The sequence below is a fragment of the Pelodiscus sinensis genome, chromosome 8, assembly GCF_052426305.1.
Source record: "Pelodiscus sinensis isolate ZL-2025 chromosome 8, ASM5242630v1, whole genome shotgun sequence".
Taxonomy (NCBI): Eukaryota; Metazoa; Chordata; order Testudines; family Trionychidae; genus Pelodiscus; species Pelodiscus sinensis.
Window position 1 is genome coordinate 16,867,311 of NC_143059.1, and position 18,082 is coordinate 16,885,392.

At 43.9% G+C, this 18,082-nt stretch overlaps 1 protein-coding gene across 1 annotated transcript; it reads right to left on the bottom strand.

Annotated features, from left to right (window-relative positions):
- Positions 1-561: 561 nt before the first annotated feature.
- On the bottom strand, positions 562-10,066 carry LOC102455016 (elastase-1-like). Its single transcript, XM_014578727.4, has 6 exons — positions 9,934-10,066; positions 8,924-9,033; positions 8,383-8,477; positions 5,102-5,382; positions 3,301-3,464; positions 562-738 (listed from the first exon to the last, which is right to left on the bottom strand). The coding sequence occupies exons 1-6, from the start codon at positions 10,028-10,030 to the stop codon at positions 562-564; spliced, it is 924 nt and encodes a 307-aa protein (XP_014434213.3). The 5' UTR covers positions 10,031-10,066.
- Between the last annotated feature and the right edge of the window lie 8,016 nt (positions 10,067-18,082).

Genomic DNA, 18,082 nt, shown 5'->3' on the forward strand with positions numbered 1-18,082 from the left:
CCTGGGTAGTGCCCCGCCTCAGTTAACCAGTTAAATTCTTTTTTAACTGATTAACTACCTACCTGGGATTTAACATCCCTACTCTGCATGCCTCTTGAGGGGAGGGAGTTACCAGATGTGCTGCCGGTGCCTCTAAGCAACGAGAGCTATAAGGATGATGCTGGGGCAGGGGCGGGTAGTGTGCAGAGACCTGCTGTCTGCCTCCCTTCAAGGGGTGGGTAAGGATGTGCTTGTTAGCTAGGGATGTAAACTCCCATTTAATCAATTAACCAGTGGTTCCCTGCCTGTGGCATGATGTGGTAGGTCTGGCCAGGCTGGAGCAAAGCTGAGTAGCACACCGCCTAGAGCAGCCCCCTGCCAGTTAACCTTAAACTGAACTACCTGTAGACCAATGACAATTTAATCTCAAGATCTGGTACTCAGGAAAGGGGAAACATGGCAACTGCAGCACATTCATCTATCTTGCCATCTGCAACGAGCAAAATTAACCCCCAGGTAAGAAACACAAAATTAATTATTTTAAATTTTTAATTTTTTCCACTTCAGTTGTATTTCATGTCTTCACAAAAAGAAGTCCCGGATTCTGGTTGCTTCAATCCAGGAAATGTAAGCAGAAGTCCTGGTAAAGACAGTGGGTTTGTTCTCCACTTTGCATCCAGTAGGTCCAAAGCTAACTATGCCATGCACTTCCCATTTTTCTCTTCTCATCCGGCAAACCAGTGGTCCACCTGAATCTCCCTGAAAGAAACAACCATTAGATGGGACTTGGAATTGCAGGAATTGCTGTGTTGCCAGTGACTTTGTACTCTTTAATAGCTCTATTAACAAACAAAACAAATCAGACTTTTTGCATGCTACATAATGCATAAAACAAAACACTTCTAGGTCTAGTTTTAACGGGTGTCATTAGGATACAGAAAAGAATGTAGACAGTATAGCAGAGTTCTTAGCTCAGGCACCTTGCAGTAAGGCCTGCCACTTACAAGAAGCGAGGAAAGCACCATGTTTTATGACAATAGTCCAGGTTAGGATTACCTAAAATGCAGTTTCAGAACTACATGAGCCTCATGAACGCCTTGTTTTGTAAAGCTGTCCAATCATTTATTGGATTAAGAAAGTGGACAATTCAAAGACTTGGTAACAGTATACAAGCAGCAATGGGCAACCTAGGCAAGTGAGTGGTCCTCCTTCATCTCAGTGGGCCACAAGACTTCTGTAACCAAGTGGGTCTCTCAGGATAAGGTATTTTTGCCAACTGTGCTTACGTACCTAGAATTTGCGGGGTGTGCTGATTGAACTGGAGCAGCTCTTTGATTGGATGCAGAGGGAATGCCTGGCTCCTACAGTCAATGTTGTGTGCACCTCACTTCAACTGCCTTTGCTTTACATGTTTGTCACTTTAGTAATACCAGTAGAAAAAAACCTATGTGGACAAAACCAGCGAAATCCAGCAACCATTGCCATGACGCAGGCAATGATGAACAAAATGTCTCGTGGGCCATGCACAGAACCCTGATGGGCTGCAGGTTTCCCACCAGTGTTATACAGTGTGTTTCATCTCTTAAATTATAAGTGTAGATCAAGGCTAGGTTGGTCATTACTAACATCTGACGGGTGTTCGGTGGCCCACATTAAGTGAATAAGCGGTCTTGATCCTATTCATACAAAAATGTGCAAATCACAAAAACCACTTCAGCTGATGCTAACATGCCCTATTGCTAAGCAGTGATAGGTCAAGGACTGAATAAACCAATGAGCCAGTTACTTTAGTAATGCTGAAAAGAATGCATCCAGAAAGGGTAAAGGTCATGTTGACAGCATTATGTAGGGAAGTTTGCATGACAGCTGTTTGTGCTGTAGCTGTTCTATGGAAAGTACAAATTACTTCAGTATGCAGGGTTATCAGTCACTTTTCACAAGGACTAAAAATTAACACTCCCAAGACTTCCCACATCCAAAAATGAAATAAAAATAATTGTAACCCGCCTACATAATGTTTGACCAAAAATCATCATAAAATATTTTAAATAATACATTCCTAGAAATTAACTTGGAATTGGTACATATCTTTCACTCATTATATTTATACAAAGAGGTTAACAAATTAAATACCTTTAATTAGGCTAGTCAAAAATGATAATACACAAACTTCTGAAAATAGATTCCTGTGCAGCAGCTTGGGGCATTTTTAGCAACCAATTCTCTAAGGCTAGATACAGCTATGAACATTTTCCCATGTACTGTTCCACTGCAATGGGCTTAAAATATAGGTTGGACCTCCCTGTTCTGACCCCCTTGGGACCTGAGTGGTCCCAAACCAGGTAGTTTGCTAGTCCAAGGGAGGTCAATGGTCCCCTGCTGGCCACTGCCTGGCTCCTCTCCTGAGTCAATGCTCCCTACTCTGCTGCTGACCCCATTAACGCTGGCCAGCCTGCCCTACTGCTGCTGGGAGTTCCTGGCAGGGACTGCCCAGCTGCTGCCACCCGGTGTTCCCGAGGCTTCCCAGCCAAGGGCCACCCAGCTACCACTGGCCCTGCTGCCACTAAAGTTCCCCAGGATGGGGCCACCAGTTCCATTGTTGCCAGGGGTTTCCCATGGATCCCTGGCCAATGCCGCCTGGCCACTGAGGGCTCTGCTGCCACTGGGAGTTCCCCAGCCAGGGCTCCCCAGCCACAGCTCAGCTCAGCAGCTGCTGGCCCACCTTGGGCTACCCAGCACTTGCAGGGACTGATCCTTCTCCTAGCCTCTGGGGTTCTATGGTGCAGCAATATCTGTGACCCTGCCAGATCACAGATGTTGTTGTTCCAGAGAGTCCCAAATCTGGGAGGCTCAACCTGTACTATCTCCTTGATTCTCACTCCTTATTTATTTATTTACAGCTACTACTGAGATCAGGATGCAGGACTAATGCTGAAAACCAGGACTGTTTCCTGTAATTTGAGGCCTCTGGATACCCTATTCTATGTCATTGCTTTAAAACTGTCTCTCTTCAACTGGATTAGGGCTGTCCAAACATTGTCCTACCAAATATCATGTTTAATCATCTTAATTATTCTCAGCAGAGAAATTTGCAGCCTTTATCCTAAACATTGGAATATGACCCTTGAAAACTATATATCCCAAAGTGGACCCCAGCATATAGAGATGTATAATGTTCACTGTCTACAAACACTTCTCTTTAAAGAGAGGAGCAGCAACAGGCCATTTTTAGAAAGCCACAAACTACATATTAGCTTCCTCTGTGCTGAACAGCCTGATGTTTTCATTCATAGTTGGAATTAATGGCTGATTTTTTTGTACCTGACAGGCAGCAGGAGACTCTCCAGCGTCCCTGAATCCAGCACAAATCATTGACTGCCGCACTCTGTCTCCCCAGAACTTCTTTAGGCGACATGTACTGAAATCTATGACTGGTAACTTGGCCTGGTTCAAAACCTTAGACAAAGCAAGGTTTTCTTTCCCACCTTAAAAATAGATGAGAAAAGGGAAAGTGAAACACATTTCCATTCTAAATATGAACATTTCAAGTGAAATGGTATGACAATTTAACAATATTCATGTACAAATTGCAAGAACTTGGTCTAATTTGTTCCAGATTAAAAGAGTCCCACCATTCTGTTTTGGTTTCTAATTTGTTCATTCTGATTTTTTTGTTTGTTTGTTTGTTTGTTTTAAATAGTAATATGTGTGTCTATTCCACAAGTATACTCTAACTATTACATGCATTTCCCCACAATCTATTGTTGCCACAGTTTGCAGCTGGGATAAAGGATCCATCTATTTGTTCATCCCTGGTCAGGGTCCTGGTATGTTGGCAGGGCAGTAGAGGGTGGCTTGAACTACTCTTGTCCGTGTTTTATCTGTTTTGCAGATAAGGAGACTTCAGTTTCCAGGACTACAGAATCTTGCACTTTTCATGGACGCTTGCCCCCAAAGAGCTTATATCATAGATTTTTTTACAATTCTTAACATAATTGGTCTGTAATCCAGACTGGAACCACAAATTTGCTGCCCAAATATAAAGCAATAAATATATACATTAGCATGAAAACAGGGAAGAACCTCAGACAAAAAACTAATTGGTTGTTGAAAGATTTAACTGTGCAAGTATTCAGGCATGTGTTAGCATGGGCCCTAATGTCAGGTATGGTCTTTGAGCCAGGGTTTTTGAGCCAGGCTGTGTTTATACAGTGCCTAGTATAATAGTGTTCTTGTCCTTGACTGGGATTTCTAGGTGCTATAGTTGTACTGTTGTAAAATTAACATCATGTAAAAGATTAAGTCAGTCAGCTACTTCGGTTAGTGCTGTTATGCTAGGTACTGGCATTTCAGAAGCAATGGAAGTTATTTAGCTTTCTTGCATGCTCAGCACATAGCAATATAGGCAGGATGCCTTCCTATCTACTAAATATCTGAAAGAGTCATCGCCATGCCTCATTTGCATATCTTCTTGTGCAAGAATGCACAATTTAGACACAGCTTACATGTTTTGTTAGTCTATAAAGTGCTACCAGACCATTTGCTGTATTTTAAGTTTATCCTCCTAAACAGTTAGCGGTAGGACCATCTAATTTGAACTTCCTCTTTTCTTAACTTTAGTTGTGCCAGGACAATGGGGATGTGTGTGGCATGTGATTGTTTCTCATCAAAAAAAGGGAGGGGTGTGATAGCAGGGCCAGTTATACCCCTGAATGACAACAGCAGAACAGCAAGTGCCTTGGCCCTGGGGAGCAACTACTGGCCAGCTAGCGCAGCCCTTACCACCCCAGGCCAACCGAGGGGAGAAGCCTTGAGCCCCCAACCTCCTGCCCTGAGCCCCCTCTCACTCCACAACCCTTATTCCTGCACTCTTCACAACTCTAGCCGCCTGCCCTGAGTTTCCCACATCCCCAATCCCCTGCCCTGACTCCTGCACCCCTACTCCTTTAGTCCCCTGCCCTGAAGGACCTGAGCAACACTGGGTAACGCTTCTAGTGTGCTCTGTATCAGTGGGATTTAGAAAAAGTAACTGGCCAAAAGTTGGTCTCTGAAGGCATGCAGCTTCCATAGACTGGCTAAGTCTAACCTCTGAACTCATGCTACAAGAAGCACTCAGAAGTACCTCTTGTATCCCCCCATCCAGTCACCCAGCAGAACTGTCCTGGATGAAGAGTGCTGTCTCTCCTAGGTAGACAGGCATAATGAATAAAATGGTTTGTTATGATGTCTTCTGTAGGCTTGACCAAGGCGATATCATAATCCAGCTCGTTTAGATGAGGGTAGCGGAAATGCTCATGTTGATAAATTCGCTTCACATGGTAGATTTGCTCTGTGGATTCAGTATGATTAAGGTTATGCTTGCCCAAGAGAATTCGCCAGTTTGCTGCATCTTCTGCCTTTCCTCTAAAAAAATTAAAATAGCACAGGGTCTCATTATATTGAACCCAATACCTTTTTAATGTTCTTTTAAATGTTCTTTCCCCCCACCTGATTGTTATGTGAAATAGGAGCCACTTCCCAAATTCACATAGTTGACCAGAAGGCTGTTTACCTCAAACCTGCATGGCAGTTATATCAAAAGTTATGAGTTTAAAATTGAATTGTTTAGAAGTGCAAAATGAAAGTCTGCTGAAATAAGCGAAGGTGTATTTATTCTGAAAAGTAGGATCCTGCCACAAAAGTAGTTAAGAAATTAAAGAGGTTCTGCTGACACCACAAAAGAGCAGCTAGGCTAGTATTTAATAGCAACAAAGAGACAGCTTAATTTTGCACTGCAGGAGGAAACAATTCACGTTATTACACCAGGCCTCCACAAACTGGTAATAGTCATAGATGCTTAGGGGGCTATCTACACAATAAATACAACAATAATGAGGTTGAGAGGCTTGGTGCGCTTGTCGTAGACTTTGCACGTTGTACATGAATGTATAGTGAGGTTTTGCATCAGAGACAATACAATTTCTATCTGGCTAGGAGAAAGGAAATAATTTTATACATTTATTTAGGGTAAAATGCATTCCTCCTGAGTAAATTCGTTTTGTTACTAGGATCTTTGGCTCTGATTCAGGAAAGTATTCATTGGGACTATTCCTGTGCTTAAATATAGGCACATATATGAGTATCTTGCTGACTGAAGCCTGAGGCTATGTCTACACTACGAGTTTTCTCGGCCAAAAATATGCTAATGAGGGACTCATTTGCATATTTTCTGCCAGTCCGTTTTTGCTCTGGGGTGGTCTTGCGGAAAAAGGGTTTTTTGCACAAAAAGAAAACATCCACACTGCTTGTTTTTGTGCAAAAAGGGATCGGCAGAACATATGCAAATAAGATTGCGACTCATGCAATTGAGTCCCTCATTAGCATATTTTTTGCCGAGAAAACCCATAGGCTGTGTCTAGACTGCATCCCTTTTTCGTAAAAGGGATGCAAATTAGACATATCGCAATTGCAAATGAAGCGGAGATTTAAATCTCCCCCACTTCATTAGCATAAAAATGGCTGCCGCTTTTTTCCGGCTCGGAGCTTTGCCGGAATAAAATGCCAGTCTAGACACGGATCTTTCGGAAAATAAAGCCTTTTCCAAAAGATCCGCGTCTAGACTGGTGCTTTTTTCCGGCAAAGTTCCGAGCCGGAAAAAAGCGGCAGCCATTTTTATGCTAATGAAGTGAGAGAGATTTAAATCCCCGCTTCATTTGCAATTGCGATATGTCTAATTTGCATCCCTTTTACGAAAAAGGGATGCAGTCTAGACACAGCCCCGTAGTGTAAACGTAGCCTAAATGAGGATTAGGAGGGAACAGAATTAATCCCCTCACTGTTCTACCTATGGGCAGGGTATAGGACATGTAGCTTTACATGAGGTTTCTAACTACTGAATTTGTCAAGTTTTGCCACTGTACAACATACAGGGCATGATGGGGTTTAGACAGGGTTTTTGTAATAGGGTGAATTTCAATCTTATACCACATTACACGCTGGCATGAAGACTGTCCAGATATTTTCAGAAAGTGTGTTGTTTTCTTAGACTGTAACCTGGAATGTCTTATAATTGACCAAGATCAATTGCATTACTTTCTGTTGTTATTGGTTGTAATATCTTTGACATTGTTTACCCACATGGTTTCTTAATACAATATAAACTAAAAATTCTAGTTATTTTAAAAGGGGAGTTGAAAAATGTGACATGTTCACAGATAATCATCACACATGATATACAAAAAGGAATACTAACTACAAAGAAAGTTTACCAAGTATAGAAAATAACTGCTTTCTGTATCATATAAAAAATAGTGGTATTTTGTTTGTGAAATATTGATCACAGAAAGCAAAACATTTTAAGAACTGGGTAAACTCACTTTTGCTCGATTTTGCTTCTTCCTGAGATGATATCCTATCTCTCAATCGTAGTACAAAACTGGAAGTTCTTTTGACCTCATTTACATGCTCTTTTTCAACATATTTTCCTAAGTACAGTAATACCTCTGGGTTGTCATCTTTTGAATTTTGATGGATTTTTCTTTTGCTATTAGCATCCTAATTTTTAGGTTACGTTCCCTAGTTTAAACCCCATCCGTTTTCTTTGGTCAGTGTGACAAGGCGAGGGAACCCCGCACAGCCTGCAACAGGACCCTAAAGGATGGCGGCGGCCGGATGGCTCTTCCTACGGCGACAGCAGAAGCGGAGGCAGCCAAAACGCAATGGGAGGATGAAGGTGCTCCTGCGGCTGATGCAGGCATAGCGGACGCTTGTGCGAACGCCGAGGAGGACGAGCCGTGGAGCGCCAAGGCTAGGACGCGAGGATCCGGCTCAAGGGATGCTAGCGCATGTGCCTCGGGAGGGAACCCAGGGAACGCCACCTACAAAGGGGGGAGGGCCAACCTGGTTAGGTGGAGAGACAGGTGAGGAGTCGCCGGGCCAAAGGTGGCGGGAGGCCTGAGGAGAGACCTTGGGAGGGAGGGGAGGAGGTGGCCCAGGGTGGGCGGAAGGAGTCTCGCTTGCGGGCTGACGATTGAAACAGGTAGCCCCATCAGCCAGATGGGGGAGAGGACACCCCCTACCCTAGGGCCCTGGGCTGGGACCTGGAGAGAGGGTGGACTAGGCACCCATCACACCCCTCTCGGGGTAATATACCACCAGGAATCCAAGGCGGCCCCACGGCTGAGGCCATATTGTGAGTTCGTGGGTAGAAAAAACAAAGGGGACCAGACATGAGGGAACCCATTCACAGTCCGTGTCTATCACTCTTTCTGATGTGTCTCTTCATGGTGTCTCTGAGTCACAATGGTTGAAGTGCAGAGCCCATCTAATTCTGCACTTATTTCTCCTTTTAGTGGTCATGAGTTTACAAAAATATATTCCATAACTTCCAAGAATTCAAGCAAAAACTGCAAATGCAAAACTTACTTCTGGAAGCAGTGAGCAGCAGTAAGAACCCAGCTTTTGTGAATAAGAGTCCCTCCACAAACATGAATAAATTTGCTATTTGTTTTAGTCCAAACCTAGGAAGAGCAATAAAGTTAGAGAACAATAAAAAAATGTACATCAGAGGGATATTTCATTCTTGGGCATGTAATGGATGAATTAATGCTGATGCAACAGTGCCCTCTACTGAACAATGTGTTTTATTAGCAGTTCACTTACCCCAGCATTCTTTTTTCTGTGTAAATTGATGCAAAGGTAGAATTGTTAAGAAAAAAGAGTCAGCTAATGTCATTGTGGAATGAAAGATGGGGTGTTGAAAACAACTGTTTAATAATAAGCAGCAGCAATTATACCATTGACATCAATAGGAGAAGCATTTGGCACAATAGAGATACAGATTACATTAACTTGCTTGGTTGCACACACATGCACTCACACTCTTAATAACTGCATTATGTCAATACAAATATTGCACTGACAAAGGACAGCCTGGTTTATTGATTTGTCTAAAGGTCATTGTTACCTGTAATGAGACTTGCCAAGGCCAAGAATGTGGCCTTACTTCATTGCCCAATATAATCCTCTCCACAGTATTTGGGTGAAAATATGGAACCCCACAGTCTGTTGGCCAATCTAAAATACACAGATAAATAAATAAAGTCATTAAGATCATGTTCTAACAGTGGTTGGCTGATTCCAGAATGATGGCGCATCCAACGCAAGTATAGGGACATTTAAAAAGTTAGTGGATTTTAAAACTCCAAATAGATCAATAGATGAGTCTATTTTGTGAGCTTATCACACCTACACCTGCTGTTTTCAAAGGGTCTATCACTAGTTTGCTTTTGAGCCACAATTTCTTTAGCTTCTCAATTTACAGATTACTGTTTCTCTGAAACGTGTGATCACTTTTTGTTTTGTTGATTTGGAGATATCTTTTTGTGAGAAGATTTCATATATTTTATTGGTTTTGTATTACCTACAAGTAACTGGACATATTCTTTTCAGTTTACACTCAGCTACCTCAAACTATATCTTTCAAAAACTTGGATGGATGCACTCAGCCCTAGAAACAAATGCTCCTGACAGGTTCGAAGAAATGTGAATTAAAGGTAAGAAATTGGGTTTTTAAAAATAGTCCACCCTTCATCAGGAACCTGATTGTGCAATTTCTAGTCACACAATTGCCAGGTGTCAATAACACCATTGGAGTCTCCAAGACTTCCCTTTTAAAATTAGGCTTTTCAATATTAACAGCAATGGCAACTTCTGACCCAGGAACAGAAAAAACGACTTATTTGGACAATTGGGGGAGTTGCTGACAATATGACCAAAGAAAGAAATCCCAATGGAACCCAAACAGCTCCTTCTAATTGGGATCCCAAATTAAGGGCACTATAAAGCAAGGAAGGATTGACCTTATCAAACAAGTTTAATGTGCATAAGATCTGCTGAACTTAAAATTCATTGGCTAATGGCATTAGCTTGTTTAATCGTTTTTTTTCAAAAACAGAGTATGTGGTGTCAACTTACCTATATTCAGGAATTTGGGATGACGTGCATTCTGAGGTGAAGATGCTTGTGCTAAGGAAAGCACTAGCCGCAGCATAAGCAACCCGTCTACAGTCATTGCCAAAAACTTGACCAGACAAGAAAAGAAGAGAGACTGAATTTTTGTACTGCAGCACCAGTGTCGTTACTGAACATGTCACTGAAGGGACGGGACCATAAACACCTCTGCTTGTTGTTTCTTTCGTGATAAATACAGTAAAACAATGCAGGGCAGATCAAAACACTAAGGCCTGGATGGTTCTGCCTGTGCTTAGCATTCTTATTATGACTAGCTATGAGAGGGTGGTTCTCATCAGCACTTTTACAATGGAGGGCAAAACCAAAATGGGCATTTCTGCAAGGCACTGTTGCATGTTTAGGGAATTTTGTCCCAACATCCACTTTATGATTAATGACTTATAAACCCAAATAAAGGAAGCCATTGGATTTTTATGACTTGATAAAACTGATGGGCAGATTCACCATTTTAGCACTAGGTGGGGCTAGGGAACATATTTTTTGTGAAGTAGCACAAACACACTTTAATTCATTGAAAGCTCTTGACCCAGATTCATTAAATTACTCTACCTTTAACCACATAGGGGACAGAAACTCTTCTTATGAGGCTGAACAGCTTGCAACGCCATGTGATTAATTATTGCTGTGGTTGCCTTTTTTGCCAGTACGTAAACAGCATGTGGTTGGAAGAGTGTTATGATTTGTTGGCATCATTTCCTCATTTGTGTTTATTCCCTTCCTTTTTAAATTTCCTTGAAAGGTTATTTGAGCAATGTGTTCTGTAATACATGGCAGGCTGATAATAAGATAGATGACATCTGTTTAGCTCACATATTATTTGGGATTAATGCTTCTAAAGACTTACAGACTGCAGCTTAGTACTCTGCTATCTGCATGCACTTACCCTTCTGCATGTAATGACTGTAAGCCGAAGACCCAGTCCAGCATTTTCAGAGCAACCGACCCTTTGAACAACTACAGCAAAGCCTGTGAGTGTATTTTGTTATCTGATACAGTCAAGAGTTAAGTGTCTGAAGAGATGGGACATCCAGCACTTTCCCCGGGGAGGCTCTTCTACAATCTAATAGCTGCAGCTCCCTCCATAAGAAAGCTTTTTCTGATATTCAGCCTACATTTTTCTGTTCTTAATTAAATCCCATTATTCTTTCAGGCTTTATTTTCCTAACAGGGGCTTCAGTTCTGCAAGCCCATATCAGCCCTGAAAGGGGGTGTGATGGGGTGAATGCCCCACATAGGAATGAAAAGGGTTAAAACAGCCCTGGGAAAGGGCTGATCCTGGGACCCAATCAGGCGAGGGCGTGAGGCAGACAGCCAATCTGGGCTGGGTTAGGCCCTCTGAAAAAGGACTGCAGCACCACAGGCAGGTAGTGACTCCAGCTTTGCGGAGGGAAGGACTGGCTGACTACTAGAGGCCAGATGTACTTTGGACAGAGCAGTACTCGGGAAGGTCTTGGAGAACTAGAGGAGCTGTGGCCTGGCCAACCCCCAGGCTAAGGGCCTGATACAGGGGTCTGAGAAGGTACTAGGGAGGCACAGGGACAACTGAGAGGAGGAACAGGTAGCAAGTTCAAGCCTCCTTGACAATGATGAGAGTGGCCAAGTCTTACTGTTTGCCCCTGAGGGAAGAGGCTAGATCAAGCAAGGGCAGTAAGCAGCCTGCAGGCCAGATGCAATTTGCCTGGGTTATGACACAGAGGGCCACCATGCCTGCAGGTAAATATAGCATCCAATGGGCCCCCCAAGGGCTAACTCTGGTAAATTGTATCTGGCCCCCGGGCTGCTTACTGCCCACCTCTGGGGTAGCTGAAAGATTGCTGTAGGTCGCGCAGGCAAGGCAGACTTAAGAGTAATCGGGCTTCCTGGAGGGGAGGAACCCAGATGCATGCACTGCCCAGTGGGCAGTGGCCCAAGGGAGGGGTGTTGTGGTCCGGGAGGGATGTAGGTTCTGAAAAAGCGTGGAGATTGACAGGAAGCTGGTAACAGTGGGTGAGACACCACCAGGAGAGGGCACTCGGACCCAGCTAATTCCCAGACTGACCCACTAGAGGTGCTATGGCAGTGAGTTGGACCCTTTCCAGGGGGTGACAGGAAGAGTAAGCGAGCATTCAGTAAAGGTATGTCTACACTGAAGTGCTATTTTGAATTAACTTAATTCGAAATAGTTAATTCGAATTAAGCTAATTCGAAATAACATCTATACACAAAAACTATTTCAAAATAGCGTTTTGCTATTTCGAAATAGCGCATCCACAGTGAGTGGACCCTGAACCAAAGTTAAGGCTGGCCGGAACCAGTGCTGGCAGGGCATCAGGTTAGGACTTAGCGTGTGGGGCTGCTGCTGGAGGCTAACTGAGCTCCATGCTGAAAGGGACCCTACCCCCACCCCAGACAAACAGTTCTCAGGGTTCCCCGCTTGCTTGTCTACCTCGATGAGGGACAGCAAAGCAGTCCTGTCTTGAAGTGCCCTGACTGCCCACACTTGGGACACCACAGCACTCGGCCACATGGAGCCAGAGCTGCCCCTGGGCATGCCGGTGCATCTCGTGGGGTCGTTACCATCAGCCCGACTGCACTTGCTGCAGGCTGCCATCTGGGGGGTTCATCGGGGGGTTCATCAGGGTGCTGTCAGGATCCAGGAGGCTCTGAGGGAAAGTGTCCACCCCGAGGAGCCCTCAGAGCCTCCCCGGTCCTCCCCACTGTGGGCTTGTGCCCCATTCCTCCTTCACATCCTTCCACTTCCCTCTCCCTAGCCCCCTTCCTGATGTGAAATAAAAGACACGTATGTTCAAAAATAGAAACTGGGTTTATTGAACAAAACTGGATGAGGGGGGATGAACCTTTGGGGAGACTGGGAAAAGGAGGTGGGAGAGGGGAGGGGGAAACCTGGGAGGAGGGAGCTGGAAGGGGGAAGCAAGGGGAAGAAGGGGGAGGGAAAGCTCAGGGTTGGAGGTCTCACCGGACCAACCTGACTTTCATGCAAACCTGCTCCTGGGTTCGCATGTGGCCTTTGGTCTAGTGCGGAGATCATGGAAGTTGGGGGCATCCCCACCAAACCTGAATAAGGTCCATGATCTCCACCCTGGATCAGGAAGGTGCCCGCCTTCTCCAGCCCCTGTCAGGCTCCTGGGGAGTGGTGGAGGGCTGGCTGCCAGTGGCTTGCTGGCTTATGTTTTGGGGCCCTGGATCAGGGGCCCCGGTGGCCACTGCTGGCTCTGGGCTGGCAGGCTTGGAGCTGGCACAGGCACTGTGGCCAGGGTCTACCCCTTTAATGGCTCCGGGACTGGAGGAGAGGAGAGTAAGTTTTCCTGGTAGTATCCAAAGTGGCCACCAGGGGTTCCTGGGAAGGGCTGGCGGCCCCCTATTTCGAATTAAGTGTCTACACAGCATTTACTTCGAAATAGCTATTTCGAATTTGGCATTACTCCTCGTAGAATGATGTTTACCAAATTCGAATTAAGGGCTCTGCTATTTCGAATTAAATTCGAAATAGCCGTTAACATGTATAGACGCTATTAAAGTTAATTCAAAATAATGGCTGTTATTTCTAATTAACTTTGTAGTGTAGACATAATGGATTTAAAGGTGACTATTCGCTTACAAAATAATTTCAGGAATCAGCTAGAGACTGAGTCTGCGGAACTGGCCTTCATATGCAACTTTGACACTATCTCCCATGGCCTGAACAAAGATCTGAACTGGATGGGCCAGTATATTCGACACCCAAATGACATCAAAAGCTAAGTATCAGGCTCCTACAGCCCAGTCTCATTTAGCACAGACACTCTAACTGACACTTTTTCCCCCATCCCTTTCCCCTCTTTTTCTGCTTTATATTTGAACCTCTGTGCCTCTTGCTCCACATTTCTCATCTGAGGAAGTGGATTGTGCCCACAAAAGCTCATGATACCATCTCTATATATTTTTGGTTAGTCTCTAAAGTGTTACAAGAGCATTGTTATTTTTTAAGTTTTTTCACTTATATAGTAGTCCCCAATGGCAGCTGCCATCGCTCCAAGTCAGGAGGCAGTGGTGTTAAGAAGAACATTCACTTCATCTTTCCATATGAGAAAAAACATAGATCTTGTTCATCCACAAATTAACAATCTAGTCCATCCACAAACTTGCCATGCAAAACGAATACACATTGTGTTACCTCTTTGCCCCATTATAGAGCTAGCCTATGTAGAACGTCCAATTCAACACGGGGGCTAGTCAGGGCTATTCATTTTCATTGTCTGTAGTGACATGGGGATGTGTGGTAGTTACAGGCACATTGAAAAAACAAGGGCTCTGCCCAGAGGAGCTTACAATCACTGATTTCTTCTCCTCAAATGGCTAAATGACTATAGTAACATGAACTGTTAAGAGGGAAGCTTTGAAAAGATGTGGGCCAGATTAGGGATGTAAGTGACTAGTTGACTACCCGATAAACCTAGGTTTATTGGGTAGTCTAGTCACTCCCCCGCTGCAAGGGGGAGCAGGAGCCGGTGCTAGAGGGAAGCTGGCTTAAACGCCAATTCCCCCAGCACCATCTCCATGGGGAGGTAGGCACAGGAGGCAGAGGCGCAGTGAGAGAAATGGTGCAAGTGGGGACTCAAGCAGTCCCCACTTGCACCAGGTCCAACTGGTGCGCCTCTGCCTTTTAAATGTAGTGAGAGGCCCCCAGCTTAAAAGGCTGAGGCACAGCATTCAGGACCACCTCCCCCTCATGTCCCTGTGGAACTCTTCTTGCATTTAAAAGACAGAGGCACTGCCGGGATAGGAAGTGCCCCCCATCGACTAATTGAGTAGTCAATGGAAAATCCATCCACTACTCAATTAGTTGATTAGTTGAAATTTAACATCCCTAGGCCAGATACTGGTTTTTGATTGAGCCCTTCATTTTACTGAATAAAGTGAAAAATGTAATTTATATACCCCATAATCTATGTCTTCCTACCCGAGAAAGCAAGACATACATGATAGGTTTTTTAAAGAATTCTGTGTAGTTATTTAGCCCACACTATAAGGTTTTCCTGAAAGGACTTATTTCCATTGAATAACCCATTCTTCTCCACCCCTACCACTACCTTTTTTCCAATTAACAGTACTTCTTAATACTAATATGGCATTTTTCATTTTCAAAGAACGTTGATTAATGACCTCAACGTGACTGCAAGGAACAGTCATGAATAGGCACTGACTCCATGGGTGCTCTGGGGCTGGAGCATCTGTGGAAAAATTATAGTGGGGGCTCAGAACCACCGGCAGACCCCTCATCAGTGTTCCCTATAATTTTTCCCATCTATGTGCAGAATAACTTTTGGTATGTGCACCAAGGTATATGTGGATGTGCACCATCAATAAAAATACAAGCTGCTGGCTGCTGTCAGCTGTTGGGTGCTCTGCTAATCAGAGGAGCAACATTTGACTCTTTCCTAGGTGACTGCACAAGCACTCAGCTTCTAGGGAACACTGCCATCAACTTCTCTCCCTTCCCCAGTGCCTCCCATCAGCTCGTGGCCTTCCCAATCAGCTGGTTCCCTCTCCCTCCCACAATGGATCTGCTATCTGGCCACATGCAAAAGGCGCTGGGAGGCAGGGGGAAGAGCGGGGATGGGTTGTGCTCCGGAGAGGGGAGAGGAAGACGCAGCGTGGGGATGGGAATCTGAGAGAAGGAATGGAGTGGTGGCAGTGCACGGGCAGAGTGAGGGTGGAGCATCCCTCAGGCAACTCATAAAGATGGTGCCTTTGCCAACGATCTCCTTCGCGGTTGTGAAAACTCAAGAGAGAATTGTCTTGCTTAAGTCACAGAGAACATCAGGGTCAGTTCCAAGATGAGTGCTAAAGAATTTCTGTCTCCTAATCCTGTGGTCAGAGCATAACACAAGGCCCATCCTCCTCCAAACTACATGACTTTGTTCATGTTTTTCCTACAAAGAACTACATGACTTTGTTCTAATTTTAACAAGGAACAACCCCCCTCCCACTAAGGACCCTTTCTGGACATATCACTATTTCCTCAGATGTACAAAAAACTGAATAATTGTAATGGGTAATACCTTTTGTACACATGGGCCTGCCACCACAGACGTGATCATTTATGGCTTCAAATCCTAAGGGGGGCAGGGAGAAATGCTTCCCCAACCACCTACAGCTGTGAACAACCAGCTAGTTGCCTTATGGTGAGTAGGGATGCTTTTCCTCTGAAATATCAGCCATAAGCCACACTGGGAGACAGACTGCCAGTTTGCATTCTTTCACGTGAAGCCAAGTGGAGCATTAGGTGTGAAAATTCTCACCTTGAAGTCCTGGAAGTTACACATGCATATCCTGGTGTGCCCTGCTCAGAGTATATGTTTTCTAACCCAAGGACCATATTAAAAAAAGATCAACAGGCATTTTTTATTTTTATGATTTTAGTAAGTGCTGGTGTAATTTGTTGTATCTCCAAAAAAAAGGCAAAAAACACTGGAGTGTGGTTAGTGCTCATGAAAGTTTGAAGATCAAAATCAATAACAGGTAAAACAGATAATTATTTTACAAGTTTCTTCTTCACTGTCCAGCCCAATGCCTCTTTAATACTGATGCTGAGGGGCCACTTTCAATAGCTCAGAGAGGGGCTAACTCAGTTCTTGGCCTCTTCTCCAAGTTTGGAAACAGCAGATTTTATTATATTGACACTTGTTTATTGGTAACTAAGATAACACCTCACACAAGCTCCTAATAAACATCTACATCAGGTATTACCTCTTCTCAGTTATCACTGATTTGGGCTAGATTTGAACCAGACCTAGAAAGGAACAGCTTCGTAACTTAACACTTTAAGCAGGCCATGAGCCATCCAGATTCCATGTGTTCAGATACTAGCTGGACCTTCTAGGGCTATGATACTATTCTCTAAAATATATTACAATTACTTTGGGTCTAGGAGCTATCTTGATCATTCCAACATGCCCGTCTTCGCAGAATCTAGATAGGCTCAACACCAAGGGTGTGTCTAGACTACATGGCTCCATCAACGGAGCCATGTAGATAAGCTTACTAGACATAGCAAAATGAAGTGGCGATTTAAATAATCGCACTTCATTTACATCAAAATGGCCGCCGCGCTGTGCCGACGATCAGCTGATCCGGCACAGCGGGGCAGTCTAGACACGCCGCGGTCGACAAAGGCTTCCCTTGTTGACCACGGCACGTCTAGACTGCCCCGGTGTGCCGTATCAGCTGATCGTCGGCACAGCGCAGAGGCCATTTTGATGTAAATGAAGCACAATTATTTAAATCACCACTTCATTTTGCTATGTCTAGTAAACTCATCTACATGGCTCTGTTGACGGAGCCATGTAGTCTAGACACGCCCCAATTGTTATCCAGAGCAGCATGTTCTGGCAAATCTGTGTTCCAATTTTCTTTCAAAAGCTGTTAGTTAAACTTTAAATGCAGACAAGCATGAATATATGGCATTCCATGTAATCAGAACTCAGAAGACATTCTGTCGCTGATAAATCTAACCCCAGTTCCATGAACTTTGACAACATTAATTTTGAACAGTGGTCAAAAAGAGAAAAGGTTAAATTACATGTAACCTGACAGGCATTTTGATTCAAAATGCAAATAGTAACTTTCTAAAGGCCACATCCAAAGGGAATCATAAATTTTCTGCTATGATGCCCTTAAAAAAGAGGCAGTTTATATATTTCATCCACATAGTTAATATTCAGATAACTATTTTAGTTTTTCTAAATCCCTATTAAAATCCATTTTTTAAGTCCTTTCCAAAAGCAAAGGAAATCCACAAATCTATGTGCTATATTTGTTATCAAGCCACAGTGACTCAGTTAGAAGCTTAAAGACCTGAAATGGCCCAAATAGGGGAGCATCTGTTTTGGGGGGTTTTTTTCATTAGCGAGACATTGATCTGATTGCCTAACTGTCCTTCCTCTTCATTTGCTGATTATTTTTCTTCTATAGTGATAGTCAGATGTTGGTATTATAGTGGCAAATCTGTGCCTGTACACCACTATAGGTTTACTCACTGAACAGCTTTATGTAACCTAGTAGCTGTAGTACTAGTTTCTAGACTGTATAGAAAACTACCATTGTAATAAGA

Excerpts from the sequence above, each read along its gene's own strand:
- LOC102455016 (XM_014578727.4), bottom strand. The coding sequence starts at position 10,030 with ATGACTGTAGACGGGTTGCTTATGCTGCGGCTAGTGCTTTCCTTAGCA. Across the intron at positions 9,034-9,933 it reads TCCCAAATTCCTGAATATAG|ATTGGCCAACAGACTGTGGG; the intron begins GTAAGTTGACAC and ends TGTGTATTTTAG. Across the intron at positions 8,478-8,923 it reads CTTGGCAAGTCTCATTACAG|GTTTGGACTAAAACAAATAG; the intron begins GTAACAATGACC and ends TGCTCTTCCTAG.